The 21,201-nt window shown below is 34.6% G+C and overlaps 1 protein-coding gene across 2 annotated transcripts in view; it reads left to right on the plus strand.

Annotated features, from left to right (window-relative positions):
- The window catches only part of LOC117329086 (coronin-7-like), a 31,683-nt gene extending 11,612 nt beyond the window's left edge, over positions 1 to 20,071 (plus strand). For both annotated transcript variants that reach the window (XM_033886799.1, XM_033886800.1), the window contains 18 exons: positions 503 to 557; positions 1,657 to 1,714; positions 2,045 to 2,187; positions 4,455 to 4,550; positions 5,020 to 5,151; positions 6,259 to 6,538; positions 7,791 to 7,969; positions 8,422 to 8,530; positions 8,901 to 8,987; positions 9,393 to 9,535; positions 11,245 to 11,349; positions 11,891 to 11,976; positions 13,366 to 13,504; positions 13,997 to 14,203; positions 14,538 to 14,673; positions 14,891 to 14,982; positions 15,465 to 15,551; positions 17,361 to 20,071. In XM_033886799.1, the coding sequence (XP_033742690.1) occupies positions 503 to 557; positions 1,657 to 1,714; positions 2,045 to 2,187; positions 4,455 to 4,550; positions 5,020 to 5,151; positions 6,259 to 6,538; positions 7,791 to 7,969; positions 8,422 to 8,530; positions 8,901 to 8,987; positions 9,393 to 9,535; positions 11,245 to 11,349; positions 11,891 to 11,976; positions 13,366 to 13,504; positions 13,997 to 14,203; positions 14,538 to 14,673; positions 14,891 to 14,982; positions 15,465 to 15,551; positions 17,361 to 17,372 (2,146 nt within the window). In that variant the 3' untranslated portion in view covers positions 17,373 to 20,071. The remainder of the gene's footprint in view (positions 1 to 502; positions 558 to 1,656; positions 1,715 to 2,044; positions 2,188 to 4,454; positions 4,551 to 5,019; positions 5,152 to 6,258; positions 6,539 to 7,790; positions 7,970 to 8,421; positions 8,531 to 8,900; positions 8,988 to 9,392; positions 9,536 to 11,244; positions 11,350 to 11,890; positions 11,977 to 13,365; positions 13,505 to 13,996; positions 14,204 to 14,537; positions 14,674 to 14,890; positions 14,983 to 15,464; positions 15,552 to 17,360) is intronic.
- The last annotated feature ends 1,130 nt before the right edge of the window (positions 20,072 to 21,201 follow it).

Here is a 21,201-nt window from a genome sequence, read left to right on the forward strand (position 1 = left end):
ACATAAACAATAGTGATATGGATGGGGGGACACAGATCTTTTGTATTCGAAAATGATTGACAGATGGTGATATGCAGGGTATGGCAGTATTCACAGGGTGTTTTATAGTAGGGAAATCTATTCTCAACAAAGTTATGGCGGTATGCAGGGTTTGCCAAACGACGGGCCATTATACAGGGGGACTACTGTATGAACAAGGGCTAGGTTTTTTAAAGTCTCCATGCCTGGAGACATGTCGTTTATTATGGTATTCATGACATACACTAAAATTATTACAAATGAAAACCAAGTTTACAAGTTAAGGTATTAAATATTATATTGTGAAATCCATAATCAATCAAAAAAATTGCAGATATTTCTCAAAAGCAGTATTTCAAAATACCCTTATAATATTGGCCTGTAATTTTGCTAAATATTTTGAGACTAGTCTCTATGGAGTTTGACATCATATGAAATGGAAGTTATTTCCATGTTTAAATTGTAATATTTTGGAATTTTACAGGACTATAATGCCTTTCTATGATAGTGATACCAATATGCTGTTTTTTGTTGGAAAGGTAAGATTCATTTGTTTTCTTTGTAATTAAATAGTTGATAAATAGAGGATATCTAACAGTGTTTACAGTAATACCAAATATATTTCACGAGTGGGGCTAATATTTTGATATTTTTCACGAGTGCGCAGCACGAGTGAAAAATATCTAAATATTAGCCACACGAGTGAAATATATTTGGTATTACTGAAGACACTGTTAGATATTCTGTTTATTGCATTTTTTATCAACGAAAAACCTACCCCGTATGCTAACTAGGCCTACAGCGATAATTTGTAAACAAAACATGTAGTTCCCCCTGTCCAGGTTCTGAGATATATGTCAGGCTTTCTGATTGGTCAATTATTTTGGTATTTTCTAATCATTAATTTGATTGGTCAAATCAGCAAAAGTGATATTTTTCACTAGTGATAAATATGATATTTTTCACTAGTGAAAAATATCACTTTTATAGAATGAATAATTTTTGATATTTCACTGGTAAAAATGTAATAAAGGTGTTTTTCTGAAGATTTACTGTGAAAAGGTTTGAGCTAAAAATGTTCATTCAGTATTCTGGATTGTAATATGTGAAAATCTCAACTCAGAACATAACCCGCCTGGCGATGTTTTAATGGACCGCCTCCATATGTCTGGTCTGAGCAACTTCAGACCTTGGAAACAGGGCCTTGTGATTTCAGATAATTTGTACATCATTAACACATACTTTGTAAACTCTTACCGAGGACAATCATACAAACTTGACTACCGGTTCAACCAATTATCCCCAGATTTACTGTTGATATTAACAAGTTGAAGTTATTTTTACAAGCTTGATTCACTCAGCAACTCAAAATGCATGTTGATGTGAATGTTTGAACTACAGTTAGTACTAGATGGAACCTTTTTTTCCCCTAAGAATTAAATGTAAATCAGCTGATTCTAATTGATGGGCCAGGACTGGACTGACAGGAACTTCCCTTCCCTATGCTTCTAACATAGGAAGTTACCCTTCAGAACACTACTAAAATATTAAGTTTGTAAAACATTATAAAAATGATTATGAATGAAACTAGCCAACTAGAAATTGACCATGAAAGTATTTCACAATTTTGTTTTTCAGGGTGACAACAATATAAAGTATTGTGAACTTACAGATAAAAGTCCATTCATCAACGAGAGTAAGTTTACTTACCATAGGTTCAAAACTGGTTTCATGTATAATGTACAAGCTGAAATACTGTAGGCACAACCGTTCTCATGGCCAAAATTTTTTGAGTTCCCAGTACCAAGTTGTTATAAAATAATAATGTATATTTGCTTAAATGCATGTATAAAGTAGTTATATATTCATAATAATTGCGACTTCATAAAAAACCTGTACAATAGACAAATTCATGCATATAGTTTTAAGGTATAAATTGTACCTGTCATACACGTTACCATGAAATATATTTACAACATCCAGGTATATTTTTTGTGTTAACATTACCATCAAAATATTTTTTAAGATTATGTGGATAGGACGGAACAAATAAAAGGTGTAGCCATGGTTCCTAAACGCCTGATGAATGTGATGGACGGGGAAGTAAACCGCCTTCTAATCCTTACCAACACTGCCATTATACCTACACCATATATAGTTCCTAGAAAGGTAAGTATATTATTATTACTTATTTATCTGGCTCTAGGCATTACCTCACTTAAGGTTTCCTAATTGATAATTAATAGGACTCTCTACATGAGATTCGGTGCTCTATCAAGTTTGTCCATTTGTTTTTGTTTATGTTTTTTTTTGTATCTGCACAATATCTGAGTAGTCTGGTCTAACACACTCAATTTTACCATATGTTTGTAGAAGAAAGTGCTTGCTTCAGATAGCTTTTCAGGTTTGGGTGCCAAAGGTCAAGGTCACTTACTATAAATAGTAAATCAGTATATGAATAATATCTTGATTTATGTTGACAAGCATTACTAATATAAAGGAATTTCTTTAAGTCTGATTTTCCTTAAGCAAGCATAACAGATCTCTTAGGAAAATGTCTCTCCTGTAAACTCAATCTCGAAGTATAGAGCCAACGCCGTACTTCTGGTTAATGTTTGGTAGGTTCCGAAATCCCGGCTTGGATACCAATTAGTATGCAGGGCGATTGAGAATGTGGGTAAATATAAATCGTAAGAAATCAATCGCAACAAGCCATAGGATAGGTGGTTCTTGGGTTTATTTGGAAGGTCGACCGGTTTCGCCCTGAACTAGGGCTTCTTCAGGACAATTTTTTCACAAGATTTTTACCCCTAAAGTACTAAAAATGTGGGCCCATGTTCTATTATTGATGACGTCTATACAATAGTGACGTAATGTACAATGTTATCATGTGACCGGTAACGGTTGTCTAGAAGGTTACTATGTACACAATGCAAATGATAGTATCAATGTTCTTTCGCTGCTTAGTATTTGCTAAACATATATGCAAATTCGGGCCCACTTTTAAATTATTCAAAATATAAAGCATGTAACAATAATACAATAAAGTTAAAAATAAAAATAGAATTATAAAATTATGACAGATCAATAGTTCTATAGTTCAAATGTTTGTTTCATCAAGGCACACCAGGGTGTCTGATGTAGATTTGTAGTTCAGAGTTTTGTAGTCTACAAATTCTCCCTCCGATTGGTTAGGGGATGAAGCCGTGCTGCAGGTGTCACTATCCGACAGTTGAAGGTCTGCTTTGAGCATTTCCATAGCAGTCTCTACAATAGGTCTGCATTTCATGTGAGCCGGTCCCACGGTACCTTTTCCGTCGGCCGGTCTTACTCTAAATTTTACCTGAACTAATTGTGATTTTGATAATGCTTCAAATGGACGTTTGTCCCCTGGTATTTTCGCATCCAATTTAGTGGTGTCCTTTGTTACCTCTGGCTCGATCCCGTATCCTGGGTGTTGTTGTCTCTGATGCCTTGTGTAGCTTTCCATTCTGCCGTATGATTTTTTGCATAACTTGCATTTATACCACGTTTTTACAGGTCCGTGTTTGATACTGGCGTGCCTCCGTAGAGATTTTAGCGATGCATAACTATTTCCGCATCTAATACACGGAATGCGTATTTTAGTCCGAATAATTGTTTTCTTGGCCGGTATACCTATCAGTTGTCACTGAAACACTTTTATAGACAAAGCATGACTCTTATTGAAGGAAAAGGTCTCCTAGGTCAAATCTATCAGTTGTTACAGTTACATCTGTTGTATCTGTGAAGAAGATTGTAGACAAAGTACGAAACAAATTCAAACATGCTTTAATACCTAAATTGTGACACCCTCACCCACTTAGTAAAGTGAAGTATATATTATAGTAATCACTTTGATGTGTATGTGTCTGCATATCTGCCCTTCCATGATAAGCTTGTCTAAAAGACATATTCACACATAACATCACACCATCAAGGTCTAAACACATAACATCACACCATCAAGGTCTACACCTGATTAGATTTTGGTGTTCATAGGTCAAGATAAAAGGCCAAAAGTCATGCTTGGCATCTTTTGAAATAATATATTATTTTTTTTTTAAATTGTGTACAAGATTTCTCTTGAACCCTTGGACAGATCTAGTTCATATTCACATCACATAACATCACTGCATGAAATCCAACACCAGATAAGGTTTTGGTGGTCATCTGTAAAATGTTAAAGGCCAGTTGCATTTGACAATTTTAAGATGAAAAAGATATCTCTTGAACCCTTGCAACAATCTCTGTTATTGATGAGGGTGTAGGGTATAGCTATATGAGCCCTCTCACTCTGCTTTTATCTAATTGAAAGATTCTAAAATTAGTTAACAGTTAATATCAAAATGTTAACTATGAAATTTTCTTGTAATTATATTCTGTTATAATTATTAAGTATAAGCTGTTTGCTTCAGTCTTACAGAGATTACCATGAAGACCTCTTTCCAGACACTTTCTCAGGGGAGCCTACTGTGTCTTCCTCATCCTGGTTCAGTGGAGAGAACGGTCAGGTAGGTATACAGTAACAGTTCTTATTTCATGGTTTGTGCCTATGATGTGTGTGAAATTTATTAGCTCATGTGCTGTGCAACTGTCACCACTGCATTAAAAATAGTTTACCATTAAGATTTTACTTTAAACTTGAAGTAGCAGTATATCTATGATGTATCATACTTCTTCTGCACTTTCTATATATACATGTATACCCTTAGGTCTTGTGTTTATGATGATCGTGATGTACATGTAGTTTTGCACAAATATTGTCTTGTTTTACTAGCATTTTTAGTAAAGATCATCATAGAACATTATTCATCAAGTGACATAGAAATTTTACACATGAATGTGGATTTATGTTTTTTTTTATTAGCTTCTCTGTAAAGCCTTGCTCTGATTCAAACTCTTAACCTTCAAATAGAATTCACAAATCTGTATAGATACAATTTAATTTTAAAATAGCTCATCATTAAATTATTTGTGCAGGTGAAACTGATGTCTTTGAATCCGTCCCGAAGGTCTGATCCCGTTTTTAATCCAGGTCACATATTCCTAGGAAATAGAGCTGATACTGTTGCCAAAACCAACTCCAGCAGGGAGGCAACTCCTGTCCAAAAGGTAAAGAGAGAACTGTCTGAAGTTGTTTTAGTCTCACTTGTGATGGAAAATCACAAAAGCAAGATTATGATGTTATTTTTACATGGTGATATAGCAGTGGCCATATTGGTATTTTACCATAAAATTTTACTATCACCTCTTTTGCTCAAACTCTATCAGCGGAAATTTTCACATGTTATTACCTCGGATAGTGGACAAATCCACATGCCAAGGATTTTCAGGATATATCATTCAGATATCATGGTCAGTACTCTTTTGGATTCTTTTTTGGAAACAGATTTGAAAACAATTGTGTTTGCAGTGTTAGCAATGAAGATTATAGCACTAAAGAGGGTTGGTTATTGTTGCAAAGAAAATAAATTACTTCTTGCTTTGCTGTCTTTTCTCCAAACTGAAGTAAACAATATACAAGTACATGAAAAGTGTCAAACAAGATGGAGGCGGTCCAGAATTTCTGAATATGTATAATTTTATATTTTTTCCATGACTAGCATGATTATATAGGTATACTGAAGATGAGCTGTGTATTGCAGGGTGGGCAGCGATACAATTCGTATCATGATACAGGTGTCACGATACAATATGGATTACGATATATGAGGAACTGATGACCTATTTTATATCTGGTATTCCATTCATGTGTGTGTTTATTGTATTTTCGGAATATTTGAGTCATTGTCGACATTCGTTTACAAAACACATACATTTTGTCTGTCTGTCCCACAAAGCATTCTTGAATTTAGATAATTTGGATTTGAAAGAACTCTGCCAGGCAGCTTTATAAGCCGCTGGAACGGCCTTGTCAGTCATGTTGTTTACTACAAAACGTAAGCTAATGTTGGTCAAGGGAGATAACTACAAATTTTCAGGTATCGCGATACAAAACAAAGATAGACGATGCATAGATGCACCTTTCTGTGATTCAATACATCGATGCATCAATGAATCGTTACATCGCTACTGAAGACGTTTCTAGACTACCCTTTGTTTCTGAATGTGTATGATTTTATATTTTTTTCCCTGACCAGTATAATTATATATACTGACGTTTCTAGACTACCCTTTGTTTCTGGAAATAAAACAGTCCTGTCTGTTTCTTCCTTCCAGCCTGTGATAAGTAAACCAAAGCCTGTGTCCACACCACCTCCATCTGTCACCCAAGTGTCGTCTGCTCCTACCACAAACATTCCTGATGAACCAGAAGATTTACCAGACAGCCAGTTAGAGGAGAGCACTTCACTGACAAGAAATCAAACTGATGAAGAAAAAGAAGTCGTACAACATTCCTCTGTTGAGGTTGCCCCTCCAGCATCTACTCCTTCAACTTCATCTGTCAACAGACCCATGTCCGTTGCTAAAATCAATACACCAGCTAAAGTGTTCTCAAGTAAGTTAACTAATTTTGTATCACCTCTGTGTTCATAACTACCTGATCTGTTCCAGTTTTCACATTTTAACTTGGGCTTTGGGTCAAATATTTTTGGTTTAATCATCACAATGTGATTAACTAAATGATTTCTTCATGAATTGTCTCAAATGATTAACATTACATTTTTAATGAGGGGATTCATTTGCAAATTTGAATGGGGCCGCAGTGGCTGATTGGTTGAGGTGTCCAGACTCTTATCACTAGCCCTCCACCTCTGGGTTGCGAGTTTGCAATCAACGTGGGGCAGTTGCCAGGTACTGACCGTAGGCCGGTGTTTTTTCTCTGGGTACTCTGGCTTACCTCAATCTCCAAAACCTGGCACGTCCTTAAATGACCCTGGCTGTTAATAGGACGTTAAATAAAATAAACCAAGCCAAAAACCTGTTTGTATCTTCTAGAAATATCAATTTTTAATAATCTGAAACAGAATCCTACCAATTAGGAATTCCAGTAAAACGCACAAGTATATGATAACCATAATAAGTTCTGAAAATTATAACAAGCACTGTATTATGATTGTGCTAATTGCTCTTTCCATCATATTCCTATGGGCAATAATTTGGGTGTGCTATTTCAGACATTTCTCTAATCTGTTAAAATCTGGAAATATGGTAAGATTTGAGAGCTCCAAAATAAGTTTGTTTACAGTACAGCCATATGAAGTCATTTCCACAAAATGTAGCTTGATCTTAGCTTCATTACCCGTTATGTCAGTTATTAGTCCCCTGCCGTTTGAAAAACGGGGGGACTATAGGTTTACCCTCCGTCTGTCTGTCGGTCCGTCCGTTTGTCCATCAGTCTGTCTGTCTGTCACGCAATAGTTGTCCAGACAACTTCTCCTAAAGTACTACTCCAATCTTAACGAAACTTGGTATACATGATCAGTATAACATGTAGTTGTGCATCCCACATTTGTTTATTTCGAAAAACCATTTTTCCAAAAAAAATGGGAAATGAATAGGTGCACTTCTAGCTCAGGCAGGGGACTTTGTATTGCTGTTGCAATACTATCCATCCTTGTTCATTATATACTGCATTCATACGCAATACAGTGTCAATGCCACATGTTTATACTGAATTTTTTCAAAATTCCTTTATTATTTTACTGTTGCTATGTTACACATTTGTTGACATGCATTTGAAGTCTCACACAGAGGATGTAAATAGTAATGGTGTTATTTTTACCATGTCGGTTGTTTCCATGTTACAGTGGGTCGTTTGTCAAAGTTCAAATACCTGAAGGGCCGAATAGAACACAAAGATAATCACATAGTGAATGTCAGGAAATTGTCCACAACAATTCCAGGAGAGAGTGACATGTTTGCTGCTAACAGGACGAGGTGTGTCATACCAATAGAGGGCGCTGGTGGTCTGCTACAAGTTCTTGAGGTATTTATTGCTGGAAAAATAGGAAATGTTTTGTTTAACATTGAAATTATACATAATGTCTATCCATGGCATTTATCATAGGCACATTTTGTTAGGGAGTGAAACGCTTATTTTAAAATGCTTTGCTAAGAAATACAAATTTTACTTCTTTTTTAAGTAGTATTTTGCAATACTGACACATTTTTTACAATATATAGTTTGTGGTTATGAAAAAATAGACAAGTAAGAGTTTTGTTGAAATAAAGATAACAATTCCTTAATTTTAGAATTTCATAATTCTAGATAAAACCCTAACGTCAAGATCTTGATACTAATAGTTTCTACTTTCTACATTAATCTGTGGCTGTCACCTCCACAATAAAGAGTTTGTTGAATTCTGAAAACAAATGTGTAGCAAAGAAATGTTTGTCAGTGTTTTTATTAATCAAGTATCTGTACCTCCAAATCAACAGTTTTCCAATCTTGGTCGCCTTCAAGACACAGGCTTACCAGTATTACAACACAAGAGTAAGGTCCTTGACTACGTTTGGGATCCCTTTGATGACAGCCGACTTGTAGTAGGTAAGCATTGTTTGACTGTGTGTGATCCATTTGAAGATTTTCTATTCTTAGCCTACCATCTGATGCTTGTCAGCTATTCAAATCATCCTTCGTGCATGGTCCCTCTGGCCACCTTATACTTACCATTAGAGGTCATACAGAGTCAGTTGATAGGTTTCCTCTGTCTCTGCTCATCTTGTGTGTATTTATGTAACGCCAAAGTTTGTCAGCGCTCTAGCAACTTCATTCCTTGAGGGATATTGATATAGCTGCCAAGAAATATTGACAATCATAATGTTCTTTTGGTCTTGAAAAACATCCCAGATTTTGTGTTGGACATGAAGCTCAGATTGTAATCCATAGTAAAGATCTGTTGTCCATTCTTTTGTAGCATGTGATGATGCCAAGATTTGGGTGTGGAATATCCCAGAGGGAGGTCTTACAGAGACACTAACTGAGGCCTCTCAGTATCTTCAAGGTAAATCTGACCAGGTTTTACATCAGACATGAATATTTTCCTCTTCAAAGCGGAATTCAGCTTTTTGATGTTTACTTCTACCCCTTGTACCACTCCTTTCAGCTTCCCAGTGCAATAATGTTTATTACATACATCCCTCTCAGTATCTACAAGGTAAATCCTTTTACAGATACTTAAACAGTTTATGACATCATGCTATAGTCTCCCTAATAAGAATATGTCCTTCCATCAATCATTGCTATATTGGGAGGCATTGAGAATTCATTTTAAGCTTTTACCAATATCTAATATTCATGTAAAATGCATTGAATCTGTACTACATACGATAATTGGAATGAATTTGCTCACTTAATACTACATATATAGATACATGTTCTGAATGATGAGACATGATTCTCTGTGTAGGTCACATGGAGAAGATCTACTTTTTGCGGTTCCATCCGCTAGCAAAAGACATCCTGGTGTCCTCAGCTTATGATATGACTATCAGGATATGGGACCTATCGTCTGGGTCTGAGGTTCTGCAGGTTGAGGAACATCCAGACCAGGTCAGTTCAGGCACCTGTCACAATACTGAAAACTCAAACAGGTGGTTTTGTTATCCTCTGCTTTCACTGAAATGGGGGATATTAATTTGGGTCCATTTGTCATGCTTGATTTCCATGCAATAACTGCAACAAATGTTAAAAGATTTTCTTCAAATTTGGTAACAAGTTCAATTGCCACTTTTGCCAGACATTATTTGACAGAGTTATGGCCCCTTGATTAACTAAAACCGTTGTTTTCTGTCGTTTCTTTGAAATAACTGAAACAGTTAATCAATTTTTCCAAACTTAATACCAAGATTCAATGTATTAAGGGTCAGCCAAATTCGTGATAGGGTTTGGTAATAAGGTTGAGAAGAAAAGTCTTGTAAAATCTTTGTTTTCTTTATCCTGAAAAACATGTCAGTGAAACATTTATCTTCTAAGACTTTGCTTTTTTCTTCAAGTTTTAGACTTAACTTTTTTCTTCAAGTTTTAAGCAATACATTGTTGCTCAATAGAATTAAACATTCTGTTGAACTATAATAGGATGTTTACTCCGAACCTCAATAATGATTATCTACAATATGTATTAAGAAGGCGGGGGATATGAATTGGCTTGTTGGGGTGGTTTGTTGAGAAAGGGGATGAAGAAACTGATAGTTGTCGATTCGACCATTTATCATCCATCTGTCTTTCTGTACATCCTTTTCATGTCTGGAGCCATAACTTGGTCTACAGCTAAGTAAATATCATGAAACTTGGTGTGTTTATTAGTTACATGAAGGTTATGAGCAGTGTACTAGATTCAAGGCCCACAACACCTTGTGTTTTGTTAAAATATCTTGTCCATAGCAAATGTTATACAGGATAATTGTTGGATGCATTGGTCATATCAAAACAATCTGCAGTGTGCCAAAGTCAGGACACACAACCTCAATTTATTGCCCTATGTTAAAATTTCATGTTCGGAGATGGCTATACCAGTATTTGAATTAATGCAGGTGAAAATTTAAAATTAATTAATTCTAAGTACTTTCACTATTAAAGTTCATTTTTTTTAAACTGTTCAAATCCTTTATCTTATTTCCTTTGATTCTGTTCATTTTGAATGAAGATTTGTAACAGAAGTACTCATGCATACCGTGTTACTACTCTGCTAGTTTTTGGTGTGTAGATTTTTGACACCATAATTTCTTCTAAAATGGTTTTTGTCTTGCCTGTGACCAAGTCACAAAGTGAGACTGTGTTACTTTTTTCGGCGGCAGCTCTAAAAGTATAAGTACAACTGTAACCAAACTTGGGATGTAGTTAGATCACATAGTGGACATCTCAACACAACCTTCATTTACAAAATATCATCCAGAAATTTCATTGGTCCAGTGACTCTGGAAAAAGGAATGCTAGGATGTTATTTCAACCAAACATGAAATAGTTACATTATAGTATGGACATCTCAACACACCCTTTAGATTAAATGAATTTTTTTTTTTTTTTTTTTGTGGAGAAAAAAACCTAATTTATAAAAGTTTTGAGGAATTGATTTAAAATCTTTTTTGCTTCTCTAATTGATTCACAAACTAATTTATAGTCAAATTGGAATGAAATCTATAATAAAGCAGATGTCTTTTCTTCTCACATTTCAGAAAGTGATTTTTGGGGTAAAAATGACATATTTAGGTGAGTTTTGAGAATTAGTGATTTTACCAAATTTCATATTTGTTTACCACTAGGTGTTCAACGGTGCCTGGAGCCCTGACGGTAAATATTTATCCACTGTGTGTAAAGATGGAAAACTGAGAATATTCAACCCAAGGAAATACCAAACTCCTCTCATGGTAAGAGTTATATAAATATTGAGCATATGCTTAAAAACTTATAATCTTTCACCTATAGGTGATGTAAAAATGGGTAATCTTGATACCAAAGATGTCCAAGTTATTTAAATTATGGATGATCTTAAATAAAATCTCTCTTCCACTTCCAGTTACAAGTATTTATTACAATGCAGCATGCAGAATATATGTGTTGATGTGATATTTTCTCTTATTACATTCATATTGTACTGCAAGACAAACTGTAAAAATGTCTATACTGAATAATATATACACAAACGAAATCGCTGAAGCATAACTGTTTACCTATGCCAGTAGAAACGGATATTTCCAGTCTCTTAAAATAGAATATGAGAGAGTTCCATGATGAACAAATTGGAGACAACATTGAGGGAAAGGTAGTGATTGAGAACTTTAGCATATTGTATCATATGGCGAATTGTGGTATTATTGGGTGGTGATAGGTCAAGGGAGCACTGTATGTATATGTAAGATGTGATGCTAGTAGGTATTTCTTTTATAAATCAGTATGTTTATACCACAGGAGGGTCCTGGTCCTTTAGGTTCCAGAGGGGCTAGAGTGACATGGGTACTGGATGGACAATATCTCTTCATCACAGGATTCACAAAGTAAGCCTTAGGGTTGTGTTTCTTTGTCTTAGGATTGTGCTACTTTGTCTTAGGATTGTGTTACTTTGTCTTAGGATTGTGTTTCCTTGTCATCACAAGGTAAGTCTTAGAATTGTGTTACTTTGTCTTAGGATTGTGTTACTTTGTCTTAGGATTATGTTACTTTGTCTTAGGATTGTGTTACTTCACAAGGTAAGTCTTAGGATTGTGTTACTTTGTTTCTTTGTCTTAGAATTGTGTTTCCTTGTCATCACAAGGTAAGTCTTAGGATTGTGTTACTTTGTCTTAGGATTGTGTTATTTTGTCTAAGGATTGTGTTACTTTGTCTTAGGATTGTGTTACTTTGTCTTAGGATTGTGTTACTTTGTCTTAGGATTGTATTAGTTTGTCATCACAAGGTAAGTCTTAGGATTGTGTTACTTTGTTTCTTTGTCTTAGGATTGTGTTTCCTTGTCATCACAAGGTAAGTCTTAGGATTGTGTTACTTTGTCTTAGGATTGTGTTATTTTGTCTTAGGATTGTGTTATTTTGTCTTAGGATTGTGTTACTTTGTCTTAGGATTGTGTTATTTTGTCTTAGGATTGTGTTACTTTGTCTTAGGATTGTGTTATTTTGTCTTAGGATTGTGTTATTTTGTCTTAGGATTGTGTTACTTTGTCTTAGGATTGTGTTATTTTGTCTTAGGATTGTGTTACTTTGTCTTAGGATTGTGTTTCCTTGTCATCACAAGGTAAGTCTTAGGATTGTGTTACTTTGTCTTAGGATTGTGTTATTTTGTCTTAGGATTGTGTTATTTTGTCTTAGGATTGTGTTATTTTGTCTTAGGATTGTGTTACTTTGTCTTAGGATTGTGTTACTTTGTCTTAGGATTGTATTAGTTTGTCATCACAAGGTAAGTCTTAGGATTGTGTTGCCTTGTCTCTTTGTCTTAGGATTGTGTTATTTTGTCTCGGGATTGTGGTATTTTGTCTCAGGATTATGTTACTTTGTCTCAGGGTTGTGTTTCTTTGTCTCAGGGTTGTGTTTCTTTGTCAGAGTTCTTTTAATGTCCAAAAAACAAAGTAAACCAGATACACAGAGGCAGGAAAATTTATGATTTCCTATCTAAATCAGGAGAGTTAGAATCATATTTTCATTAATGTAGGGAGAAAGCTACACGCAGTTTTGGATTTGAGGTTTCAAATTTTGAATTCATAATGCATTGTTTTATGTAATTAGGAAAGTTTGTTGAATTCGAATTCACTGATTCCTATTAATATGAAATCCAAACATGTCTCTATAATTAAATGAATTATAATATCATGAACTATCAAGTGGCTTGAAATGTCATGTACTAATACAATATTACAATAATCATTCTAATGAAGCTTATATATGTTTTACCACCAGTAAAAATGAGAGGTGCATATCACTGTACGACACTGCTGATTTAGCCACGCCCCTACAGACTGTCGAGCTGAGTGTGGCCCCGCCCATTCTGGTGCCTTACTATGATGAGGATAGCCATACAGTGTTCCTGTCCAGTCGGGTAATCATATATAACACTCTGTATATGTTCTGATTAACATTAAAGAAAATGTAAGAAATGCATTTTTGAAATTTATATTAAACAAAGAGGGAATTTCCAGAATGTTGTATTTTGAGGATTTCCAATGTCATATTGCACTGTTGAAAAATGAACATGAACATTTGAAATCATGAACAAAAACATCCTAAGAAGTTATGATTCTAACAAATTGTAATAAAGACTTTGAGATTAACTTCGCTGTATTTTACATAATAATTGTAACAGGACTTTTGGAGGGCAGTGTTTATGTTGATTTATTTGACGGAAGTCTTGTATCATAGGAACAAATAGTTAAGATATACACTTGTATCAGCAGAACATAAATGTTATCTTTTTAGTGTCAAGAATTCAAATATTCAGGAATAAGCTGTTGTAATGAAAATCTTAATAAATGGCTTCCAAGAAAGTTTGGGAACATTTTCAAACACAATGCATACATTTTTGTTGAAACAGGGTGAGAGTAATGTGTATGCATTTGAAGTGTCAGAGGAAGAGCCTTACATCACACAATTGTCTACATTTGCTGGGGAAGGCCTTCATCAAGCTTACGCATTCCTTCCCAAAATTACATGTAACCCCAAGGAGGTGGAGTTTGCAAGGGCGTGGCGACTAACCTCGACTTCAGTGGAGCCTGTGTCCTTCACTGTTCCTAGAGTCAAGGTAGGTCTGTGGCCATAGTAGAAAGTAAGTCAAGGTTCAGCTAAGGTCATAGTAGATTTTAAGTCAAGGTTCACCTAAGGTCATAGTAAATTATAAGTTCAGGCTCACCTACGGTCATAGATCACAGGTCAAGATACACCTAAGGTCATAGTAGAGGTCAGAGGTTAAGGTTCATGAAGCAAAACATGTAATTCAGCAGTTGGCTACCACTACAAAGTTAAGTCATTTGAGTACTATAACGATGTCCTGAAACAAATTTTGAAGTTTTCTGTATAATACACAATGATTACCAAAAACAGGTAATGTTTATTCATAAGGAGGATTTGATTTCCAGATGGAGTATTTCCAGGATGACCTATTTCCAGACACTCGTGTGACATGGGAGCCGACCATGACTAGTGAGGAATGGCTGTCAGGACTCAACAACCAGGCTAGAACCATCAGTATACAGCCAAAGGGAATGAAAAAGTGTATGATTTTGTTTTCTTGTCCTTTTTTGTTGTGATCATCCAACATACAGTACTTGCTATGTACAATATTGTTTCCAAAGGTTTTTATTAAACAATAATGTGAAAATCGAAAAAAACTTGTTCCAGAATGTGTCTGTATATAATCTTGCATATTTACATACTGGTTTTGTTGTGATATGACACACAGCAGGTTAATGATTATCTCCCTTTATAACAGTGAGTGAAGCCCCAGTGGAGACCCCTAAAACTAGCAAATATGACAGCTATAGTCCTGACACTTACAAAACAGACGAACAGAAAAAAGAGGAGGTGAGTCACATGTTATTATAGTAACGGCAAAACAGTGCTTGGTAAAATTCATAAAACTTGTGTAGTGTAAAGCAGGTTTTGTTCCAAAGACTAGTATAGTGGTAATCAATTGGGCATAGCCCTTGTTATTGAAATTACAAAAATAAATCGCAGTAAACCTGTTATTGTATATCGCACACAAAAAATGCTGATGTCATATTTTTGTACATTTTGCTATTTTATCAGGTTTAATATCAATTTCTGCAAAAATAGAGTTTTAGAATTAATATGTAAAAATACATCAGGGAAAAATTTTTGAAGTTTTCGAATGGAAAATTAATACATGTTTACAGAATGAATTTTAATATGAAATCACAAACAAAAGAATTAGTTAAATATGATTTTTGAGATCTCAATTGAATCAAAAGAGGAAAGAAAGTCATGTGGTCTCATTGGCTTAGATTAACTTGTACTGTATAAAATAATGATTTCACTTTGTACAGTTACTGAGTGCAATGACAAACAAGCTATCAGTGCAAGGAGATCCCCTACCCCAAGACCTGGCAGAGGGGGTCGATTCTGATGAATGGGTATGTTGTTATATATCCTTTAATACTTATACGACCTCTGGATGAGGTCAGATGATGTTAGTATGAAAGTTTGGTGTTGAGCCAACAAGCCATTAGATTAGCATGATAGAAAAAGAATCAGTGATTTTAGTAGCTAGATCTCAGAATATTAAGTGAAAGTAACTACAAAATCCACTCAACTTTTTTTTATACCCCCCGCAAAGAAGTTAGGGGTGGGGTATACTGGAATCACCTTGTCCGTCCGTCCGTCTGTCACAAAATTTGTCCGGCTATGCATTCGCTCATTTCTTTATGGATTTCACTCAAATTTAATATATAGTTAGAGGACCATATGAACTTGTTTCCCCTGCAGTGATTTTGCTATTTAGTCTTTTTTACCAGAGTTATGCCCCTTTTTCATACAAAATGTGTCATAATTTTGTCCGGCTATGCATTCACTTAGTTTTTGATGGATTTTCTATAAACTTTATACAGAGTTGAAGGATGGCATAAAGTTGTGTCTCCAGTAACGGCTTCTTCCGAAAAAAAAACTTTTAACAGAGTTATGCCCCTTTATGTAAAAAATGGTTACTAGCTTGTCCGGCTATGCATTTGCTTTGTTTTCAATGGATTTTCTTGAAACTTTTTACACAGTTGAAGGACTGCATGCACTTGTGCCTCCAGTAAATGCTTTTTCCGAAAAATGCTTTTTACATAGTTATGCCCCTTTATTTGAAAAATGGTTATTATTTTGTCCAGTTATGCATTTCCTCAGTTTTCACAAAATTGGTGTATAGTTAAAAGACCATATGTTGTTGTGATTTTCCCCAAGTAGTCCTTTTAAACAAATTATGCCACTTTAGCCCTTTTTAACAGAGTTATGCCCCTTTTTCATACAAAATGTGTCATAGTTTTGTCCGGCTATGCATTCACTTAGTTTTTGATGGATTTTCTTGAAACTTTATACAGAGTTGAAGGATGTTTTGATGGATTTTCTTGAAACTTTATACAGAGTTGAAGGATGGCATAAAGTTGTGTCTCCAGTAACGGCTTCTTCCGAAAAAAACCTTTTTACAGAGTTATGCCCCTTTATGTAAAAAATGGTTACTAGCTTGTCTGGCTATGCATTTGCTTTGTTTTCAATGGATTTTACTAAAATTTGGTATATAGTTAGAGGACCCTATGAGGCTGTGCTCTATGCAAAGAATTTTGCCAAATTACCAGTTCTAATAGAGTTATGCCCCTTTTTCTTTAAAAACGAGCAAAATTTTGTTCGGCTATGCATTCACTTAGTTCTTACCTAAACATAGAATATGTTTGATTTGGTTATAGTACCATAAATAGGAAGATTCACAAAGTATCCAAACCAATCATGGAAAAGCGGGGGGTATACTTGTCACCCCCTCGGTGACAGCTCTAGTTGAATTTTGTAAGTTTTGAATTAGCATTCATTACTGCTATTAAAATTTATTTGATCTTACATTGATCATTTTGCTATGTATTTAATTTAATTTTTGAGTGATGTCATGATATCGTTTATTACAACTTGGAATTTATTTCTGATCAGTTAAATGTGAGTAAAATTATAAATTTAATATTTATTTATGAGTAAATCACAATTTACACTAGGCCTAACAGGCCTTGACCGTATTCAAAATCTGCTAATAGGCAAAAGAAGTCAAGTGGTGAAGTAGCGACACACTTGCCTTGAACCTGGTGTGATTTCCCATTTTGGTGTGAAATGGAATATTATGTCAAATAAAATCAAAATAGACCTCATGTTAATATCTTTAAAGTGAATATTCATTTTATGGTTTTATTTTTTAACAGGAGGATGATTGAAAACTTGTGTCCCATCATCAAGAAATTTGACAGTCATTTTGAAAAGACATTACAGTATTACCATACAACAACAGTACAAATTAAGTCAATAGTTTCTTAGGGAGGAAATCCATTTACCTGTGTACGTAGTCACTTCCGGATTCGAGGAAAAAGAGATTCTTTCATGAAGGAAGATAAATCCCAAGGAAGGGGCTACAACTGGCATCAAATCAGATATTCTGCCAAAGTGTTTCTCCTTAAATACGGCGTAAACTGCAGTTGTGTTTTCATGGTCATTTCCCATGTCTTTTTGCTTTACACAAATGTTTGAAGTGAGCTGACGGAGACCAAAGAAAATTGCTCAAGAAGTTTTATTTCTTGTTGTGCTTAATATATACCGGGTAAATGAGTTTTCTCCAAGCTGCAGGGACCAGTAAATTTGAACTGATATCCAAGTCATCTAGTTTAATGATTCTAAACCTTGGTAGGAGTATTTATTGATGACAGGAGTGACTGAATGAACATTTAGTGCTAACCGGGACAGAGGAATAAAGGTATTGTGCTTAGAGGGATAAAGATTTCACCAAAGGCAAATTTTGTTTTCATTGTGGGATCAACTAGGTGTCAATTAAGAAATCCAATGTAGAAAAACAAAATGTATTCTTAAGCATACATATGAATCCAATATCGCGCACAAATTATAGGTTATGTGAGGTTAATTTTTGACTCCATTGAACATTAAATGTTACTGACCATGATATGTAAAACCTGCTTAATAAGGAGTAGATATATGTCAGAGTATATCACAGGTGTAGATATGCCAGTTAAGACAAGCAAACACTCCAAATGGCAATTGTTTTCAATAACACTGGTACAGGAGCTTAATAGATACTATCAAACCTCTCCATATAGAGACATGGAGAGGAAAATAAATACGGCAGTCAATATTTTATGTCATGGGTTTGACCTATACATACATAAACCAGGGCTGGAATTCTATTATTTATTCTTTATAATATCCGGGGTATTCCTGAGATGGTCCTTATAGACAGGTGGTCTTTATACGCAGGTTTCCCTGGAAACGTTGTTACTTATATACCATTTGTTTAAAACGTTTTTGTTACAATATATAATATACATGCATTATTTATATTTTCTTATGTTTCTGTTTGTCATTTATGAATGATGTGATAAACTTTTGTGTATATATTATACTATTGTCTGAACGGTCATGATTATAAATCACTGATATTACAGGTTAGTATGTGCAGATGGCCGTGACTCTCAAAAAAGCGACAGATATACAATTGTTAGTGTTGCTTTTCACACAAATTATTAACATTATTGTGATAGGATTTTTATACTATTTTGGCAGTTAAATGTGCAAAACAACACCTTGGATATATAATGGATTACAAAGTGCAATTTCAGGGGGATCAGTTGTATGAGGTTCATAAAGTGGACAAAATTTATATAGATAATAAGCCTGAATGTTACATCAGGTCCCTGTTTGCATTTCCGTCTTTATTGTAATTTATTTTAATCATGATTTTTACTTAAAAGTGCTTTGTTGTTTGTTTTCCTTTTCCTTTATTAATTGTGTGAACAAGATATTGTTTGTAAACTTTAAAAAAAAATTCATTGATATAATAGAAAATAGTAAAAAAAAGTTACCATAATGGAATAGTAAAAACCCAGATACATGTATTAACTTTGACTTAAGGAATAACTTGACCAACTAACGTCTTTTAGAATTGACCAGGTTTTAAATAATGTATTGCTCCTAACAAAATATCGATTAGATAATAACTAGTATAGTGTTCTGAGGAAGCCAATGGAAACCCACCAACTGTATGTAAAGGGGTCGTTATACATGTAACTGGTTCATATTCATGTTACTCAATTAAAATCACCAATTAACAAAGACATATATATATATATGGAAGAATTAGAGATAATATACACCACTTTTGAAAAATTGCATTTAGATACCATGTATATTATTATTACGTACAAACATAGTCCTGTTAATGGACATTATTAGTGTTGCATATGAAACTAAATACTCTGTTTTTGTTTTCATTTTACTGTGTTACAAACCAAGGCATATTCTTGTTTTGTTGAAACCAAAGTCATTGCAATCAAAAGTGGTTTGTGTGTCTGGACAGGTATAGCATGTGTATCTGTTGGAAGTGATGGTTTCAAAGGAAAATTTACAAATACATCTTATCATTGTAACTAATTTCATGAATTTGTACTTTTTTTACCCAAAGATATAATGTAACTGACTGTTGAAGGTGTATTGTAATGATATCTTGTACTAGCTGGACAATTTGGTATTATTACAATCTAATTAAAATAATATCTTTCAATGCCCTTCTGTATCATGTTTCCGGATTATGCTGAGGTAAATTGAAGATGAAGTTTTAATTATATAGTATGTTTCCCATGAGTTCCGCACCTGGTCCAGGAGTAAAGTCTTCCTTTATGGACTGTGCCTTTGGTACATATCAAAGTAATCAACACACTGTGTAATCTTGTTGACCAGGTGTAAGGTATGAACTGCCTGTCATAATTTAAGTGATGCGATAGACAAATACCTATACGTGAACTGTTACATTATGTATATTTGATATTGTATATCGGATCAAAAAGACTCTTTCTAATTCTGAATTATATTGGTAATGGTGGGTGTATAGCCATCATACATACAAAGGAAATCAACCTGCTTTTGTTATTTTTGTTTGGGAATGTGTGTTAGTCCTACACTGGTACACACTTTGAATTATCTATACACAGAGCTCTCGCTTAACTTTAAATCTTCTATACACAAAGATCTCACTGGTACAAACTTTAAATCCTCTATATACAGAGCTATCTTTGGTACACACTTTATATTTTCTATACACAGAGCTCTCACTGGTACAAACTTTAAATTCTCTATACACAGAGCTCTCTTTGGTACACACTTTATATTTTCTATACACAGAGCTCTCTTTGGTACACACTTTATATTTTCTATACACAGAGCTCTCTTTGGTACACACTTTATATTTTCTATACACAGAGCTCTCTTTGGTACACACTTTATATTTTCTATACACAGAGCTCTCACTGGTACAAACTTTAAATCCTCTATATACAGAGCTATCTTTGGTACACACTTTATATTTTCTATACACAGAGCTCTCACTGGTACAAACTTTAAATTCTCTATACACCCAAGTCTCACGGTACAAGTTTAAATTCTTGTACAGTTATGTGGCAGTCCCGCATATATCACTTGTTGAGGACACATCTAAACTAGAGAACGTTGTCAGTGTCTTCAACGTATTCAACTCAAGTCACAATTCATCCTGGGACCGAGATGTTTAAATTCCTACAAGGGTTACTAATTAATGATCAGCCAGAATCATTTTAAGACTTGTAGTAGATTGTGGCTGAACCTGAGTTTGTATGTATAGTATTTAATATTATTTTTTTTATATATATATATATTAACAGAAAAAGTTTGATGAACTGGATCCAGCAAAGTCAATGTAAATCCATTATTTAAACATAAGACATAAATGTTATTGATTTATTAGCTCACCTGGTCCGAAGGACCAAGCTTCGCACCAGGTGAGCTTATGCCATACCGTGGCATCCGTCGTCCGTCCGTCCGTCCATCAACAATTGACTCCTTCTTCATAACCACAGATCGGAATTTGACCAAATTTGGTCAAAAGCATCCCTATGGGGTGGGGACTCAAAATTGTACAAATGGTGGGGCTGACCCACCGGGGGTCTTAGGGGCGGGACAAAAGGAGTCAATTTGGCTAAATTGATATAAACGACTTCTCCTCTGAAA

This window comes from Pecten maximus, chromosome 6 (assembly GCF_902652985.1).
Source record: "Pecten maximus chromosome 6, xPecMax1.1, whole genome shotgun sequence".
Lineage (NCBI taxonomy): Eukaryota > Metazoa > Mollusca > Bivalvia > Pectinida > Pectinidae > Pecten > Pecten maximus.